The 13687-nt window shown below is 51.6% G+C and overlaps 1 protein-coding gene across 2 annotated transcripts in view; it reads right to left on the bottom strand.

Annotated features, from left to right (window-relative positions):
- Positions 1-13687, bottom strand: part of IGF2BP1 (insulin like growth factor 2 mRNA binding protein 1) — a 43903-nt gene that overhangs the window by 12176 nt on the left and 18040 nt on the right. For both annotated transcript variants that reach the window (XM_036451430.2, XM_036451429.2), the window contains exons 3-5: positions 4125-4173; positions 3535-3586; positions 1387-1450 (exon numbers count right to left, since the gene is read on the bottom strand). In XM_036451430.2, coding sequence (XP_036307323.1) covers positions 1387-1450; positions 3535-3586; positions 4125-4173 — 165 coding nt within the window. The remainder of the gene's footprint in view (positions 1-1386; positions 1451-3534; positions 3587-4124; positions 4174-13687) is intronic.

Genomic DNA, 13687 nt, shown 5'->3' with positions numbered 1-13687 from the left:
CCAACCCATGCCGATCCCACCGAATGCCCTCCATGGGCGAGGCACTGGAGAAGGGGATATGAGCACCTGCCCACCACTCCCACCGCCTCCTCAGGGACCCTTCCAGTCTACACGGCCAAAGTCATCAAAGGGAAACCTAAGTTAGTTATTTCCAATTAACGTTGGGGCTGGCTCGTCAATTTCGGCCAAAACTACCTATTATGCGTCACGTAAGAATCGCATGCGGTTCGTGATAAATGAGTAAATACAACAAATAAAGGTGATAATTCGCAAGACTTGTTTTTTATCCCTAGTGCGCCTGGCACCTTCTAAGTTTAAGGAAACTCAATGTGAAAAAAAGTTAGAGACTTGGGGACAGAATGGCCTGCTCAGCACCACCTGGGAGCAGGAGTGGAAGTGTATCTGGAATGTCTGCTAACCGGAGGGATGGCACTGGGGGGAGGGGCAAGCCCCGCTCCAGTCCCAAACCTGTCGCCGGTTAGAAATGTAAACAGGGCGGCAGCAGGTAGTGGGCAGTGAGCAGGAGCTGCCCGATCTGGAAAGCCGGGCTAAACATCACAGGCTGGCCCCAAGGGGCAGCAGGAGCCTCCGGAAAACTGTGAGCCCAGGAGACTCCAGGATAATGAGATCTGACAGCAGGGAGTTTACAGTGCAGCCTCCTAAGTTGGAGGAAACAGAAAGGATAGAGGCGCCGTGATGAAGCAGCAAGAGAGCCATCGACAGCAAAATGTGGCCAAAAGCCAGGTATTGACAAGACCCACCTATAATAATAATGAAAGTGTCGTGTGCTGTTTAGACTGGAGAGCCAGACGACCTTCCGGACAAAGTGGGGGTGGACACAGTGGGGGCAGCGAGGGTTGTGAGGGCCGAGCCCCTTGCACGAATTCCGTGCATCGGGCCTCTAGTTATAAATGGGTAGGTGGGTAATGTGTACAGTTGGTCGGTACCAGTGGGAGTGAGCAGTGTTCATTACTCAAGCTAAGGGAGAAGGAGCGGGACTGTGTGTATGTAAGAGGACTGAAGGACCCTAGCAAGCATACACTGGGCCCATGGTAATCACAGCAATAAAATGTCTGTCCCACCACATCTTACCATTAACAAGTCCTTTTTCTTTCAACACAGCCGTTCCTCCTCACTATCGCTAGATGGCGCCACCAACACAGCAAAGCCCTGCCGTTCTTGGGCAACTAGAGATCTCTCAGATGCCAACCTTTTCCCCTACAGATTTCCCATCTTCCCTGGGAGTACTTTGGTCCCCTCCCCTCCCTTTCAATCTATTTGCCATCACTCCTATTGAGTTACTGAACCTTTGAGATTCCTGAACCAACTACCCAGCAACACCCCACCAAGACCCGCCCAGCCAGCCCCCCTCTCCGGCCCACTCACTGCCTGGTCTGTTCCCGGTTGGAATAGGTGACGTTCACCACGGCCGTCTCACTTTCCGTGTTCACTGGCGGGAGGGAAGGAAAACAGGCCAGGGTTAGGGCGGTGGACTCTGGAGAAGCCACGGATGAGTCGTGTGTGTGAAAGGCTCATCCTTACACACCATGAGGTAAAGGCGTGTGGCAGAACCTCTGGAGCTTGAGCTTATGAAACACCTGAACAGCAAGGCAAAGCGGTGCCTCTTCAGGCGCCGTTTACCAGAACCCCTAGAACACTTAAAATTTACATCCTTGCCTTTTCCTTTCTACATCTCCCTTTGACTTCCCTTCCCAGACCCCCAAGAGAGCTGGGCTGCACTGTAGTCCATACATAAGCCGTTAGGCAGAAGGTCTGACGCACACACAACAGCCTGCGAGATGCACTTGCCCTTGGGAAGTTAAACTAGTTAACAATCAACACACACCGAGGTTAGCAAGTTACAGAAGTTAACATCCCGAGCTTTAAGGATATGGCTGGAGGGATTTGGGGGAACACCCAAACCCATCTTAGAGGACAAAGTATCCTCAGGAAGACACCAAATGCATGTGCAGTAGGAGCTAGCCACTGGGTTGACAGGAGTGGCTGCTGTGGTGGAGGGAGTGAGGAATTGGTGTGTCTGCATCTTTCCCAGAGGAGAGGATTTCCTGACTCCTCCGAACACCTGAATGTGTGGAAATGCACGCATTCAGGGCATCACAAACTCAGGACACCAGCCGTTAATCCCCCCAACCTCTTCCTAAGCAGCCCTCTGGTTTCCATTTGATTGCCATACACATTCTTTCCCCGGGGAGGGAAATGGCTCGACCATTAGACGCTCAGGCAGTCTGGGCACATACTTCTCTTTTTAAATTAATAAAACTAACCTTCTGGCATATGCACCCTTGTCCTGTGATCTGGGTCCCCTGGCCTGCTCCGCCCCACGGTGGAGGGCACGGACCACACGCAGTGGCCACCAGACCTCACGCAGAGCACTCTGGCCCTTCCGGCCTGCAGCAGCAGCGTCCCCCACCTGGGCGGTGAGGAGGCGCCTGCAAGAATAACCAACCTCCCAGCCCGGCTGGTGTGGATGAGCATCGGCCCAGAAACAAGAGGTCGCGGTTTGATTCCCGGTCAGGGCACATGCCTGGATTTTGGGCTCAATCCCCAGTAGAGGGCAGGCGGGAGGTAGCCAATCGATGTTTCTCTCACATCGCTGTCTCCCTCTTTCTCCCCCCTTCTTTCTCTCTAAAAGTGAACAAACATTCCTTTAAAAGTAATAAATCCTCTGCCCTTTCTTCCCCCCAATGACCAAAAACGATGTCACTGACATCAGAGATTCTAACAAAAAAAAGAGACAGCCCGTTGGTTATTCCAGCTGAAAAGAGGGAATTGAGATGCTTTTATTTATTTATTTATTTTTAAATATATTTTATTGATTTTTTACAGAGAGGAAGGGAGAGCGATAGAGAGCTAGAAACATCGACCAGCTGTCTCCTGCTCACCCCCTACCGGGGACGTGCCCGCAACCAATATACATGCCCCTGACCAGAATCGAACCTGGGACCTTTCAGTCTGCAGACCGACGCTCTACCACTGAGCCAAACCGGTTTCGGCTTGAGATGCTTTTAAAGTAAAAGAGCTGCAGATTTATCCATAATAAACACTCAATTTCCATTCTTAAACTATTTCTGAAAAAAAAAATTTTTTAAATAGGCTTTTATTGATTTTTAGAGGAGGAGGAGAGAAACATCGATTGGCTGCCTCCTACAAGCCACATACAAGGGGAGCGAGCACACCCTGACCAAGAATGGAACCAGCGACCTCTTCCTGTGTGGGAAGATGCTCAATCCACTGAGCCACACAGGCCAGGGTTATTTCTAACATCTTAGTTCTGCCTTGGTTGACCCCTGGCAGCCTGGGACCCAATGTCAAGAATGAGCGACTTTGTTCAAGTCTCAAAGAACAGAGGAGGAGCCTGTAAGGTACGAGCCACACGTCCGGATCCTCAGTCCAATCAGTGTGTCTGCACCACACTGTCCTCTTTGGCCATAGGTCTGCCCACGGAAAGTGAGGGGAAGCAGACCCCTCAAAGTCCTCCAGCACCCAGCACCCAGCACCTCTGCCCACTCTTACCTTGTTCACAGTTCTCTACCGTTCCGTACTGAGCAAGCAGGCTGTCCAGCACCTAGGAGGAGAAGGGAGGAAGGCTACTCTGAGCATCCCAGGAACTAGCCTAAGGCCCGCCACTAGGCACCCCACATCCGAAAGCACAGATGGGGCGCAGGCTGAGCCTTGGTGGGGACTGAGCATCATTGCCTGTTCAGGGTGCCCTTTCTGGGGGTACTGATGCTGGGGGTGACCTGTTAGGGCTTCTTTGAGTTTCTTTGAAGCTCAAAGAGGAACCTAGGGCCTCTTTAGAAGGAGACCGGGGCCACCTGGGGCCCAAAATCACCCTCTGCCAAAACTAAGTTTGAGGCTCAGGGAACACCCTTCCACCTCCTTCACTAGAGGGGACTGAAGTTCCAGGGATTAACATTTGTCGTCGTAAGTTAAGGACGAGACCCAGCCAACCTCCACTCAGCATCCCTGGCCTAGCACCAGCCACACCACCAAAGGACCTCCCCAGCCGGACTTTCTCTGCCAAACTCAGGCTGCCCCGGGCTTCGTTCCGGTCTCCACTACCCCATGCCGCCGTCGCCGCCGAGAGCGTCCCCATCACTTACTTCCCATCGCAGCTGGGGTGGAATATTTCGGATCTGAATTTTCCGGCTCCTGAAATCAGAGGGGACAGGATGAGTGACAGTTTGGAATGCTTCCGGGGACGGTGTGACTCTGCTGTTCTGAACCCCTGTGCCAGGCCATCGCCCCACCTTCTACTCAACACCACAGTCTTAGCGTCTAAGGACAGGACGCTTTGGGGAGAGAGATTTGGTGCGGAGATAACTGTTACCACTGCTGCCAGACAGGAAGATCACAATCAGGTGCCCCTGAGCATGACTAGGGTAACATCATTCCCGAAAAATCACATCTGCTTTGACTCTCTCCAGTGAGAAACCGGAGTAACCACTCACAACCCCCCTACATTTCAGAAATATAAAGCCACCTAAGACATTACTCATTAATCTGGTACCTGTTTACACAAAATAGGCAAAGTGCCTGGCCTCGCGGTGTTCACCGTTTATTAGGGGACACATATATGCAAACAAACAGTATCAGCGCAGAAGGTAAGTGCTTTGTGCAGCTATAAATGTAAACCCCGGCTCCACTTCCTAGCACTGATCTTTAAAAGATTATTTAACTCCTTTGGGGCTGTTTCCTCCTTTGTAAAACAGGGATAATACCTATTCAAGGGGTGGTATACACGGTAATGTTAGACAATATTATGAAGAGCTTAGCAAAGGGCTTAGAGTAAGTTCGCAAAGTATAATAACGGACGCATTTGTGAATACTGAAGTGGGAGTGAGTGATTAACACACACATAACCCAGCATTCTGACCACCACCTTCCCTCCCTCCCTCTCCCCAGGTAACTACACCATCTTTCAAACGCCCCTTAACAAGGTAATTCTCCCTGAGGAAGGCTTTCAGGTTCAAGGCTGGCTCCCAGGGAAACTGGTTACCACCCAAATCGATGCCCTAATCCTCAGGCTAAAACCTTTTCATTGACTTTGTCTGCATTGGTCAATTGTCATCACAGTCTTTGCTTATCCTTGGTCACAAAATCTTAGTTCAGGGACACAGTCCAATAAAATCCTCGTGGTATGAGGAAAAACTGGTCTAGGGAGCAAGAAAGTCCAGTTCTAGCCCTCAGACTGCCCCGGACTGGGTGTAGGTCTGACTGAGCCACTGAAGCTTCAGGCCTCAGTATCCCCAAGCAATGGGGATCACATGGGCTTCTGGCAAACCAGGAGAAAGGAGTGCTGGGACACGTGCCACCGAGGGAGGGAAGGAAGGAAGGGATGCTAAGCTCTAACTACAGCTGCTTCCAACGGGGCTCGCCCCTGGGCCAGCTCACTTGCTTCTGCCCGGAAGGACCCTAAGTGACTTCTGCTGTGAAATGGGGACCAAAGGGTCTCCAAGGCTCTTCCAGCTTCGGGCTGAGAGCGGACAGCCAGGGATGACGTGGTTAAGGACAGCTCTCCTGGGGATGGAGTAACAGAGGGAGAGATGAGGGTGAGCGAAGAGAATCTGTGCCCATGGCGGTCTGCTTTGGGTGGTACGTGAGTCTGATCTACGGAGGTCAGACTACAGAGCAGGACAAAAGAGTAAAGATCAGACACAAGTCCAGTTCCAGGCCCTCAGTTCCACCCTCTTGTGATAACACGCTGGCCATGACGGACAGACTCATTTGGTGGCCAATGGTCAGAGAAAGGACCCCTTCCAATGGAGGTCAAACTGTTGGAGAATTGAGGAGGAAAGCATTGCCCCGCGGGAGACTGAGAACACTGATGGGGCGCACAGCCATGTCCCCACGCCCAGGACCAAGCTCGGGGGAACTCTCTGGAAGAAGGCAGTGGGCTGGGGGGTGGCCGCTGTCTGCCTAAAGCAGCGTTTTTCAACGGCTGTTCCGCGGCACACTAGTGTGCCACGAGATGTTGCCTGGTGTGCCGTAGGTGCAGACAAGACAAGAATTTTATAATTTTTCACTATTTTGTTTACTTAATATTTCATAATAAAGTAATTCTAAAATACTTTCTTTGTGTTTATTTGATTCCTATTCAAGAGAATTACTTTATATATAGTCAACATAGGCACAGAGTTAAATTTTTTAACATTTTCTAATGGTGGTGTGCCTCGTGATTTTTTTCATGAAACAAGTGTGCCTTTGCCCAAAAAAGGTTGAAAAACACTAGCTTAAAGCAACCCCAGTGAGGTAGTCCAGTCTGAATAGCTTTCAAATGGCCTCTCAGGTCAAAGGTCAAACATACCCCCCTCCTACTTCAAACTTCTCGTTTTGGGGGCTTTCTCTTCAGGACGGGGAAGGCTTGGAGAGGGGTGGCGGTGGTGAAACCAAATATCTGCTTGGGATGTTAATCCATATCCTGAAAGCAATGGCAGTCTGGAATGTGTGGAATGTTCCAGGAGAAGGGGAGGAGGGGGGCAGGGCCATCCAGCCAATGGAGGAAAAGACATCCTGAGCCCGGCCGGCCCCTCGACCCCCCTCGGGGCACACACCCAGTACTAGGAGCCCAACGCCAGGCCCCTGCAGGCCTCCGACCTGCCTGTCAGTCAAGTCCCAACCCCGACAGGAGGAGCCTTTGTCTTTAAATCCTTGGCCTCGTTCCTATAAAGTATGGCGCCACCTAGTTTCTTTCCGGCCCAAAGCACTTGGGGCGACGAGAACTGGACTCTCCCTTGAGCCTCTGGGTAACCCATTCCACCTGCAAAGATTTACAGCCACAGCCGGGCAAGGGCGGTGTGCTGAGGGTTGGGGGGGTCCCGGTGGAAGCTGAGAGAGCCCTGACTGCTCGGTACCTCAGTTTCCTCCGGCAGAAGATGGACAGATAGGGCTTTTGGAGGACTGAAAGCAGGATGCCTACCAGGCCACGGTGCTCAATCCCTGTCCCCGGCCCCAGGAGCCTCAGGTGTCCGGGTAAGGAGCATGGGAAGAGCAGGAAGGCAGGGCTGACAGTGAGCAGCTCAGAGTGACAGTCTGGTTAAGTCTTCTGCTCCGGTGGGGAAATAACACAGCCTAGGGTCCCGCCTCCCTGTGAGGGTGCTCCAGCGCCCGAGGGGATCCACTGGAGCTGAGCAGTGGGTGCCTTTGCTCCAGAGCCCAGCCTGAACCCAACATCTGCTGCTCGGAAAAGGCAAGGGAACTACCACTGAGAAACCACCACCCCCCACTCACCCACCCCCTGATAGACCTGCTGAGTGAAAGAAGGAAGCCACTAGCCCCAGGCAAAGCAAAGGAGATGCACCAGCGTAATTACTTCCCTGGTGCCAGCCGTCTGTATCTCCTGACCTCTGAGCCTGCCCTGACCTGCAGGGCAGTTCCTGGGCCCTGGGGCTGCTCCCCAGACACGGAGCAGCCTGAGGGACCCACCGCTCTACAGCAAGAGACAAGCAGGGGGGACGAGGGCCACGGGAACCAAGGAACCATTCTGCTCAAGCCCACGAGGCTCCAGGAGCGACCAGAGCAGAGCGCACCCATGCCCAGCAAGGGGAGTTAGTGAGAGACGCAGGAAGTGCAGGAGCTGGGCACCCGCAAGTGTGGCTGGCAGTTCTCCCTGGGCAGGAAGCTCCTGTCCTCCTCACCTTTTCAGTAAAGTGTTCCTGACAGACTGAATGGGAAGAAAAATGGGTCAAAGTGGGCGAGCCTAACACCCAGACTGAGCACCTCCTGTGAACCCCTCATTCCCGGGTCCGTTTTGCACACGGGGTCCTGAGACTGGGGGCCGAGTATCTTTGCCAAGTCACACAGCTCCCAAGAGCCACAGCCAGGGATTTGAGCCCAAAGCTTGTCTCTTTCCAGGCTCTTTGCACTGTCCACGCCACTGCCTTTTTAAAAAATGTTTGTGATGTGTGTGTTTTTTGTTTTTTTACTGACTTCAGAGAGGGAAGGAGAAAGATAGAAACATCAGTAATGAGAGAATCATTGATTGCTGCCTCCTGTACACCCCCTACTGGGGATGGAGCCCGAAACCCAGGCATGTGCCTTTGACCGGACTCGAACCCAGGACCCTCCAGTCTGCAGGCCAAGGCTCTATCCACTGGGCCAAACCGGCTAGGGTTCCGCTGCCTTTTTGATGGCATTAAGGACACAGGCCTTTGCCAAAATATAGTTGTGTCAGGCTTGAGGAGGAACTTAAAATATTCAGAGTTCATACGACATGGTGAACAGTGGGCCTGGCAAGTGAGTTGAGCTCTAAACAACCCACCTCCGTTTTCCAGAACATTTCCAGTCAGATCAAAAGTGACTCTGTGGCATATTGGACGCTGACTAGATATTTGATAATATTGTTAATTTTTTAAAAATCACAGCGATGGCACCCTGGCTGGTTTTGCTCAGGGGATAGAGCCTATTTGCTGAAGGGGCCTGGGTGCGATCCCTGTCAAGGGCCCATGCCTGAGTTGTAGGCTCAATTCCCAGTACGAGGGGTGCAGGAGGCAGCCAATCGGTAATTCTCTCTCATTGTTGATGTTACTTTCTCTCTCTCTCTCCCTCTCTGAAATAAAAACAAATAAAAGATCAATGATGGTCCTGGCCATGTAGCTCAGTTGGTCAGAGTGTTGTCCTGATGTGCCAAGGTTTCGAGTCTGATCCTCAACCAATAAGTGCATAAGTAAGCGGTACAACAAATCAACGTTTCTTTCTTTCTCTCGCTCCCATCTCCTCCTCTCTCTAAATCAGCGATGCCCTGGCTGGTGTGGCTCGGCTGGTTGGGGCGTCATCCCGCGCACCAGAAGGTGGCGGGCTTGATCCCGGGTCAGGCCACATACCAGGCTTTCTGTCCACATGGGGCGGGGGCGGGGAGGGTGTGCCAACAGATGTTTTTCTCTCACTTCGATGTTTCTTTTTCTCCCTCGTCCTTCCTCTCTCTAAATATCAACGTAAAAATATATGGTTTAAAAAAAAAACCAGTGAATTTTAAAGTTCTTACATTTTAGAAATATGTAACGAAATAATTACAGAAGAAATGGCATAACTAGGATTTGCCTCCCAAAAAATCAGGGGAACAGAAGAAAACTGTTTAGGTATAAATTGATACTTTTTAAAGCTCGGGGATGGATAGTGGGAGTTATTACATTACCCTCTCCACATTTTTATGCCTATTTTGTAGTAAAAGGGTTGTTCTTTTAGTTATTCTAGCTCTCTTGATTTTGAAGTCATTAAAGGTTCCACATTTTTTTGTGTGAATCCTTACTGAAGGATATTTTTTCTATTTTTAGGGAGGGGAGGAGAGGGGAGAGGAGAGGACACTCCCCACTGGGGATGTGCCCGCCACCAAGGTACATGCCCTTGACCGGAATCGAACCTGGGACCCTTCAGTTCACAGGCTGATGCTCTATCCTAGGGGTGTCGAACTCAATCAGAGAAGGGGCCAAAATCTAAAATCCAGCCTAAATCGCGGGCCGAATGGTTTACTGAACAGTCATAAACTGTCATTGTGATGGAAACGCAGCGGAGTGCAGTGATGACAGCGCGGTGCGGGCCACATTGCAAGGCCTGGCGGACGGATTTGGCCCGTGGGCCTTGTGTTTGAAACATGTGCTCTATCCACTGAGCCAAACCGGTTTTGGCTCCTATTGATTTTATTAGCAAGAACCCAGGCCCCGGGGAGACGCCTGCTGGGGGCAGGCAGGCAGAGCACGGAAGGAGCAGCACATGGGACCCTCCTCACAATGCACAAAGGACAGGACTGTCCCTGGGAGGCGGGAGGGCTGCGGACTGCCTGGGGACTGCTCTTTTCCCAATCCTTAGTGAACCTGCTCCGACCTCTTCCCACCCCCACCCCAGACAGGAAGGAGCCATCTTCCCTCCTGGAGGGAGGAGTTCCTCTAAGCCAGGCTGGGGCCAGCCCGGCGAAGGTGAAGAGAGGACAGAGGCAGTGAGTGGGTTTTGGGAAACGTGTTTAGCTGGAGGCTCGCATCCCCAGAGGCTCCTATTGTGAGTCAAACCAGGACTTTTATCTCCACAGAGAGCGAGGATTAAGCCAGGATCTCCAAATCAGACCCTTCACCTCCACCCCTCCCCCAGGCCGCGATTCCCCGGGCCTAGCAGGCTGTGGGGCCTCGGGCAAGTCAAGCCCTCAACTCTCTGGACCGGTTTCTTACGTCTTGGAAAAGGGATAAGGATTAGTCAACTTTACAGGATCTTGGGTCCCCCTGATCCCTGGTTCACCTACATTCTTAAAGGGATTTCCTAAGGGTCTATGTTAATCATCCTAACCTTTCTGCCCTAGCCGGTTTTGCTCAGTGGCTAGAGCATCCGCCTGGGGATGAAGGGTCCCAGGTTTGATTCCCGTCAAGGGCACATGCCCAGGTTGCAGGCTCATCCCCAGTACGGAGCGTGCAGGAGGCAGCTGATCAATGGTTCTCTCTCATCATTGATGTTTCTATCCCTCTCTTCCTCTCTGAAATCAATAAAAATGTATTTAAAAAAAAATAACTAGCCTGTCTTTTGAGACTTGGTTCCTATTAGAAAATAGGATCACTATCGACCAGAAAAATGCAAGCATTTTTGCATGCAATTTCAATATTTCAGGGGTTAATGAAGACTTTGGAATCCTTTATCATAAAGACACCCTCCCACAGAGCTACACATTTCACCCCACCCCCAATAACTGTCCAAGTCTCCACTCAAACCCGTAGGGCTGCCGGGAAGAAGCCAGCCCAAGGCAACAGAAAACCGAGCGTGACTGATACTGGACATGAGGCAGCGACTGAGATGTTTCAAACCCGCAGAAACACACCATGGTCATTTAATTCTAATCGCCGGTCACAAAGCTCCACACCAGGACTTTCCTCAGGGTTCCTGAGGCCGCTGCTGGACATTCATCCACAGATGGCCTTGGCGCCTACTCTGCACGGGGGCCGCGCTGTCCACACTGCAGTAGCCGCTAGTCTAAGGTGACCAGACATCCTGATTTTTAACAATTTGTTCCGCGGCGTTTTAAAAAATGTCCCGATTTTTGGGAAAGAATAAAAAATCGGGACTTTTAAAAACGCTGCGAGACACGGGACAAATCGTTAAAAATCGGGACTGTCCCGCCAGAAGCGGGATGTCTGGTCACCTTACACTAGTCACATGTAGTTACACACTAGTTACACTGAGCACTTGAAATGTGGCTACTGCAACTGAGCAACTGGATTTTAATTCCACTTACCTTTACCTGTTTATATAATTTAGCCTTTTCATCTTGAAAAAGTTTATGAAATCTGAATTTCATAAACAAATGGAAAACTCAGCATGTTGAATTGAGCTGGGCTTTCAATGGAAAAGCAGGCACACTGGAATTCCTAAGACTTAAGATTTAGTGCCCACTCCCAAGTAAAATATCTCTCATTGTTCATACCGATTCCATGGTGAACTAATCTTTTTATTTAATTTTTAAATTAATCCCTGAATCAATCTTTTCATGAATTGTCCCTTTTTTCTTTTTAATGTAGCTATTAGGAAATGTACACTTATGAGTGTCCCCCATTGCATTTTTGTTTTGGATATTTTTTCCATTGGACTTTTTTTTAGAGAGAGAATCGGAAGGGAAAGAAGAGACATATCCACTGGTTGTTTCCCAAATGCCCCCAACCAGGACCGGGAGCCTGCAATCGAGGCACGAGCTCTTTGACTGGAATCAAATCAGGGTCCCTTCAGTCTGCAGGCCAAAGCTCTACCCACTGAGCCGAACCAGCTAGGGCTGCGTTTCTCTTGGATGGGGCCGGGCATGTGCCCCAGTGCAGAGCCTACAGTGTCCATGGCAGGCGAGCCTCCTGTTCTCATGGAGCGTACAGTCCAGCAGGGGCCCCACTTTGGTTTGGAATGGGAGGAGGAAACGGACCAGGTTAACGGGGTCCTGGAGGTGGGCTGTCCATCAAATCCCTGCAGAAGTGGGTGATCTGACTCAACAAGAGTCCGCGGCGGCTGACGCGGGAGAAGCGCTCTCCTGCCGCTGGCTCCCTTCCCGGTCGGTCTCCAGCTGGAAGTCACACAGAAAAGAGGTCCCCGAGGTGCCAACCTGCGCCTTTCCCGGAAGATCACCATGGACCCAGTCCTTCCTCCCCACCCTGCCTCCTCCCTCCGGGGGTGGAGAGGTGGAGAGAAGAAATAATTGTCCAAAGCCTCTGAAGGGGGCGGACCTGGCACGCTCCGGGCATGGCAATAGCTGAGAAAGGAGGCGGGGCTGGGAGGGGAGGAGGAGCTGGCCTCATGCCCAGGGCTCCGTGCCAGGCCCATCCAGAGGCAGGGCAGCCAGACGGGGCGGGCAGGCAGGTGGGTTGATGAGCAGGGTTGGGGCTGGGAAAGAAAACATTGACCTCCTGGAAGGTGTGGAAGCAGGCAGGGCGGTGCCACCACCAAGGAGAAAGCCAGAGCACAGGAAGGCACCTGAAGGCAGGGACACTCCTAGAACGCATCAGTGGTCTCTGTCATGTATGTCCCTCAGGTGCACCATCTCTGGCACTAATGTTGGGGACCAGCAGGGGAAAAAGCAAGCCCACAGAAGACTTTGAGCTGAACCCTATTCCCTCTCACTTGGAAGGCTCTTGTACCTTATTATTTATTTTCTTATTTGATAAAGGAAGGGAGGGAGGAACATCCATTCGTTGTCCTGTTTATTTATGCATTCATTGGTTGATTCTTTTTATTGATTTCAGAGAGGAAGGAAGAGGGAGAGACAGAAACATCCATGATGAGAGAGAATCATGGATCGGCTGCCTCCTGCAAGACCCGGAGGCATGCGCCCTTGACTGGAATCGAACCTGGGACCTTTCAGTTCACAGGCCGACACTCTATCCACTGAGCCAAACCGGCTAGGGCCATTGGTTGATTCTTACATGTGTCCTGACCAGGGGACCAGGGATTGAACCTGCAACCTTGGCATATCACGATGGCGCTCTAACCAACTGAGCTACCTGGCCAGGGCATCTCGAACCTTATTCAATATGTTCCTGACCTACCTGGAGGCAGGACAGAGGACATTAGTCCTGGGCTTCTACGTGACCAAGGATGCACCCCCACACACACCGGGTTCAGTGGAAGGAAGTAAGATTCAAACAACGAGGCAGGAGAGCTGTAAGCCCCAAGCCTGAGAGGGTCCTACCCAGTCAACTCGGATTTTACAGGTGGAGAAACTGAGGCTCAGGAAAAGGGAAGAACGAACGTGGCATCTCTGAGGGAGCATCTCCTCGCTCTGCTCCCCCCGCCCCCAGATTAGTGGTTTATGCCCATCTCACCAGCCTCGCTGCTCTCTCTCTGACGTGAAGTGTTAGCACAGCGGAGTCTGCACAGCCCATGTCAGCAGCAGGAAGAGTGCCCACATTCTGCATGGCTAAGTGCGTGCCAACTGGCTTTTACTGCATGCGGCTCTAATTTGGGCGCAGGATTTAACTTGCACAAGATCTAACTGCGCTATAACACGGCTGGATGACTGTCAGATCTGTGAGCAGGGGAAAAGGGTAAACACTCGATCTCGCAAAATTCCCTCTAGGCTTGGCACCGGCAGGGAAGCGACGGGGTGGCACAGAGCAAGGAGGTGCTCCCCGGTGCTCGCGAGCGAGCGAGCGGACCTCAAGAATGAAAACTCCGTTCGGGTCTCTCGTCTCGGAAATGCACGGTTTGACAAGAG

The sequence above is a fragment of the Pipistrellus kuhlii genome, unplaced genomic scaffold (genome assembly GCF_014108245.1).
Source record: "Pipistrellus kuhlii isolate mPipKuh1 unplaced genomic scaffold, mPipKuh1.p scaffold_m20_p_22, whole genome shotgun sequence".
Lineage (NCBI taxonomy): Eukaryota > Metazoa > Chordata > Mammalia > Chiroptera > Vespertilionidae > Pipistrellus > Pipistrellus kuhlii.
The sequence above is the reverse complement of the archived record's forward strand: the minus strand, read 5'-3'. Positions and strand labels throughout refer to the sequence as shown.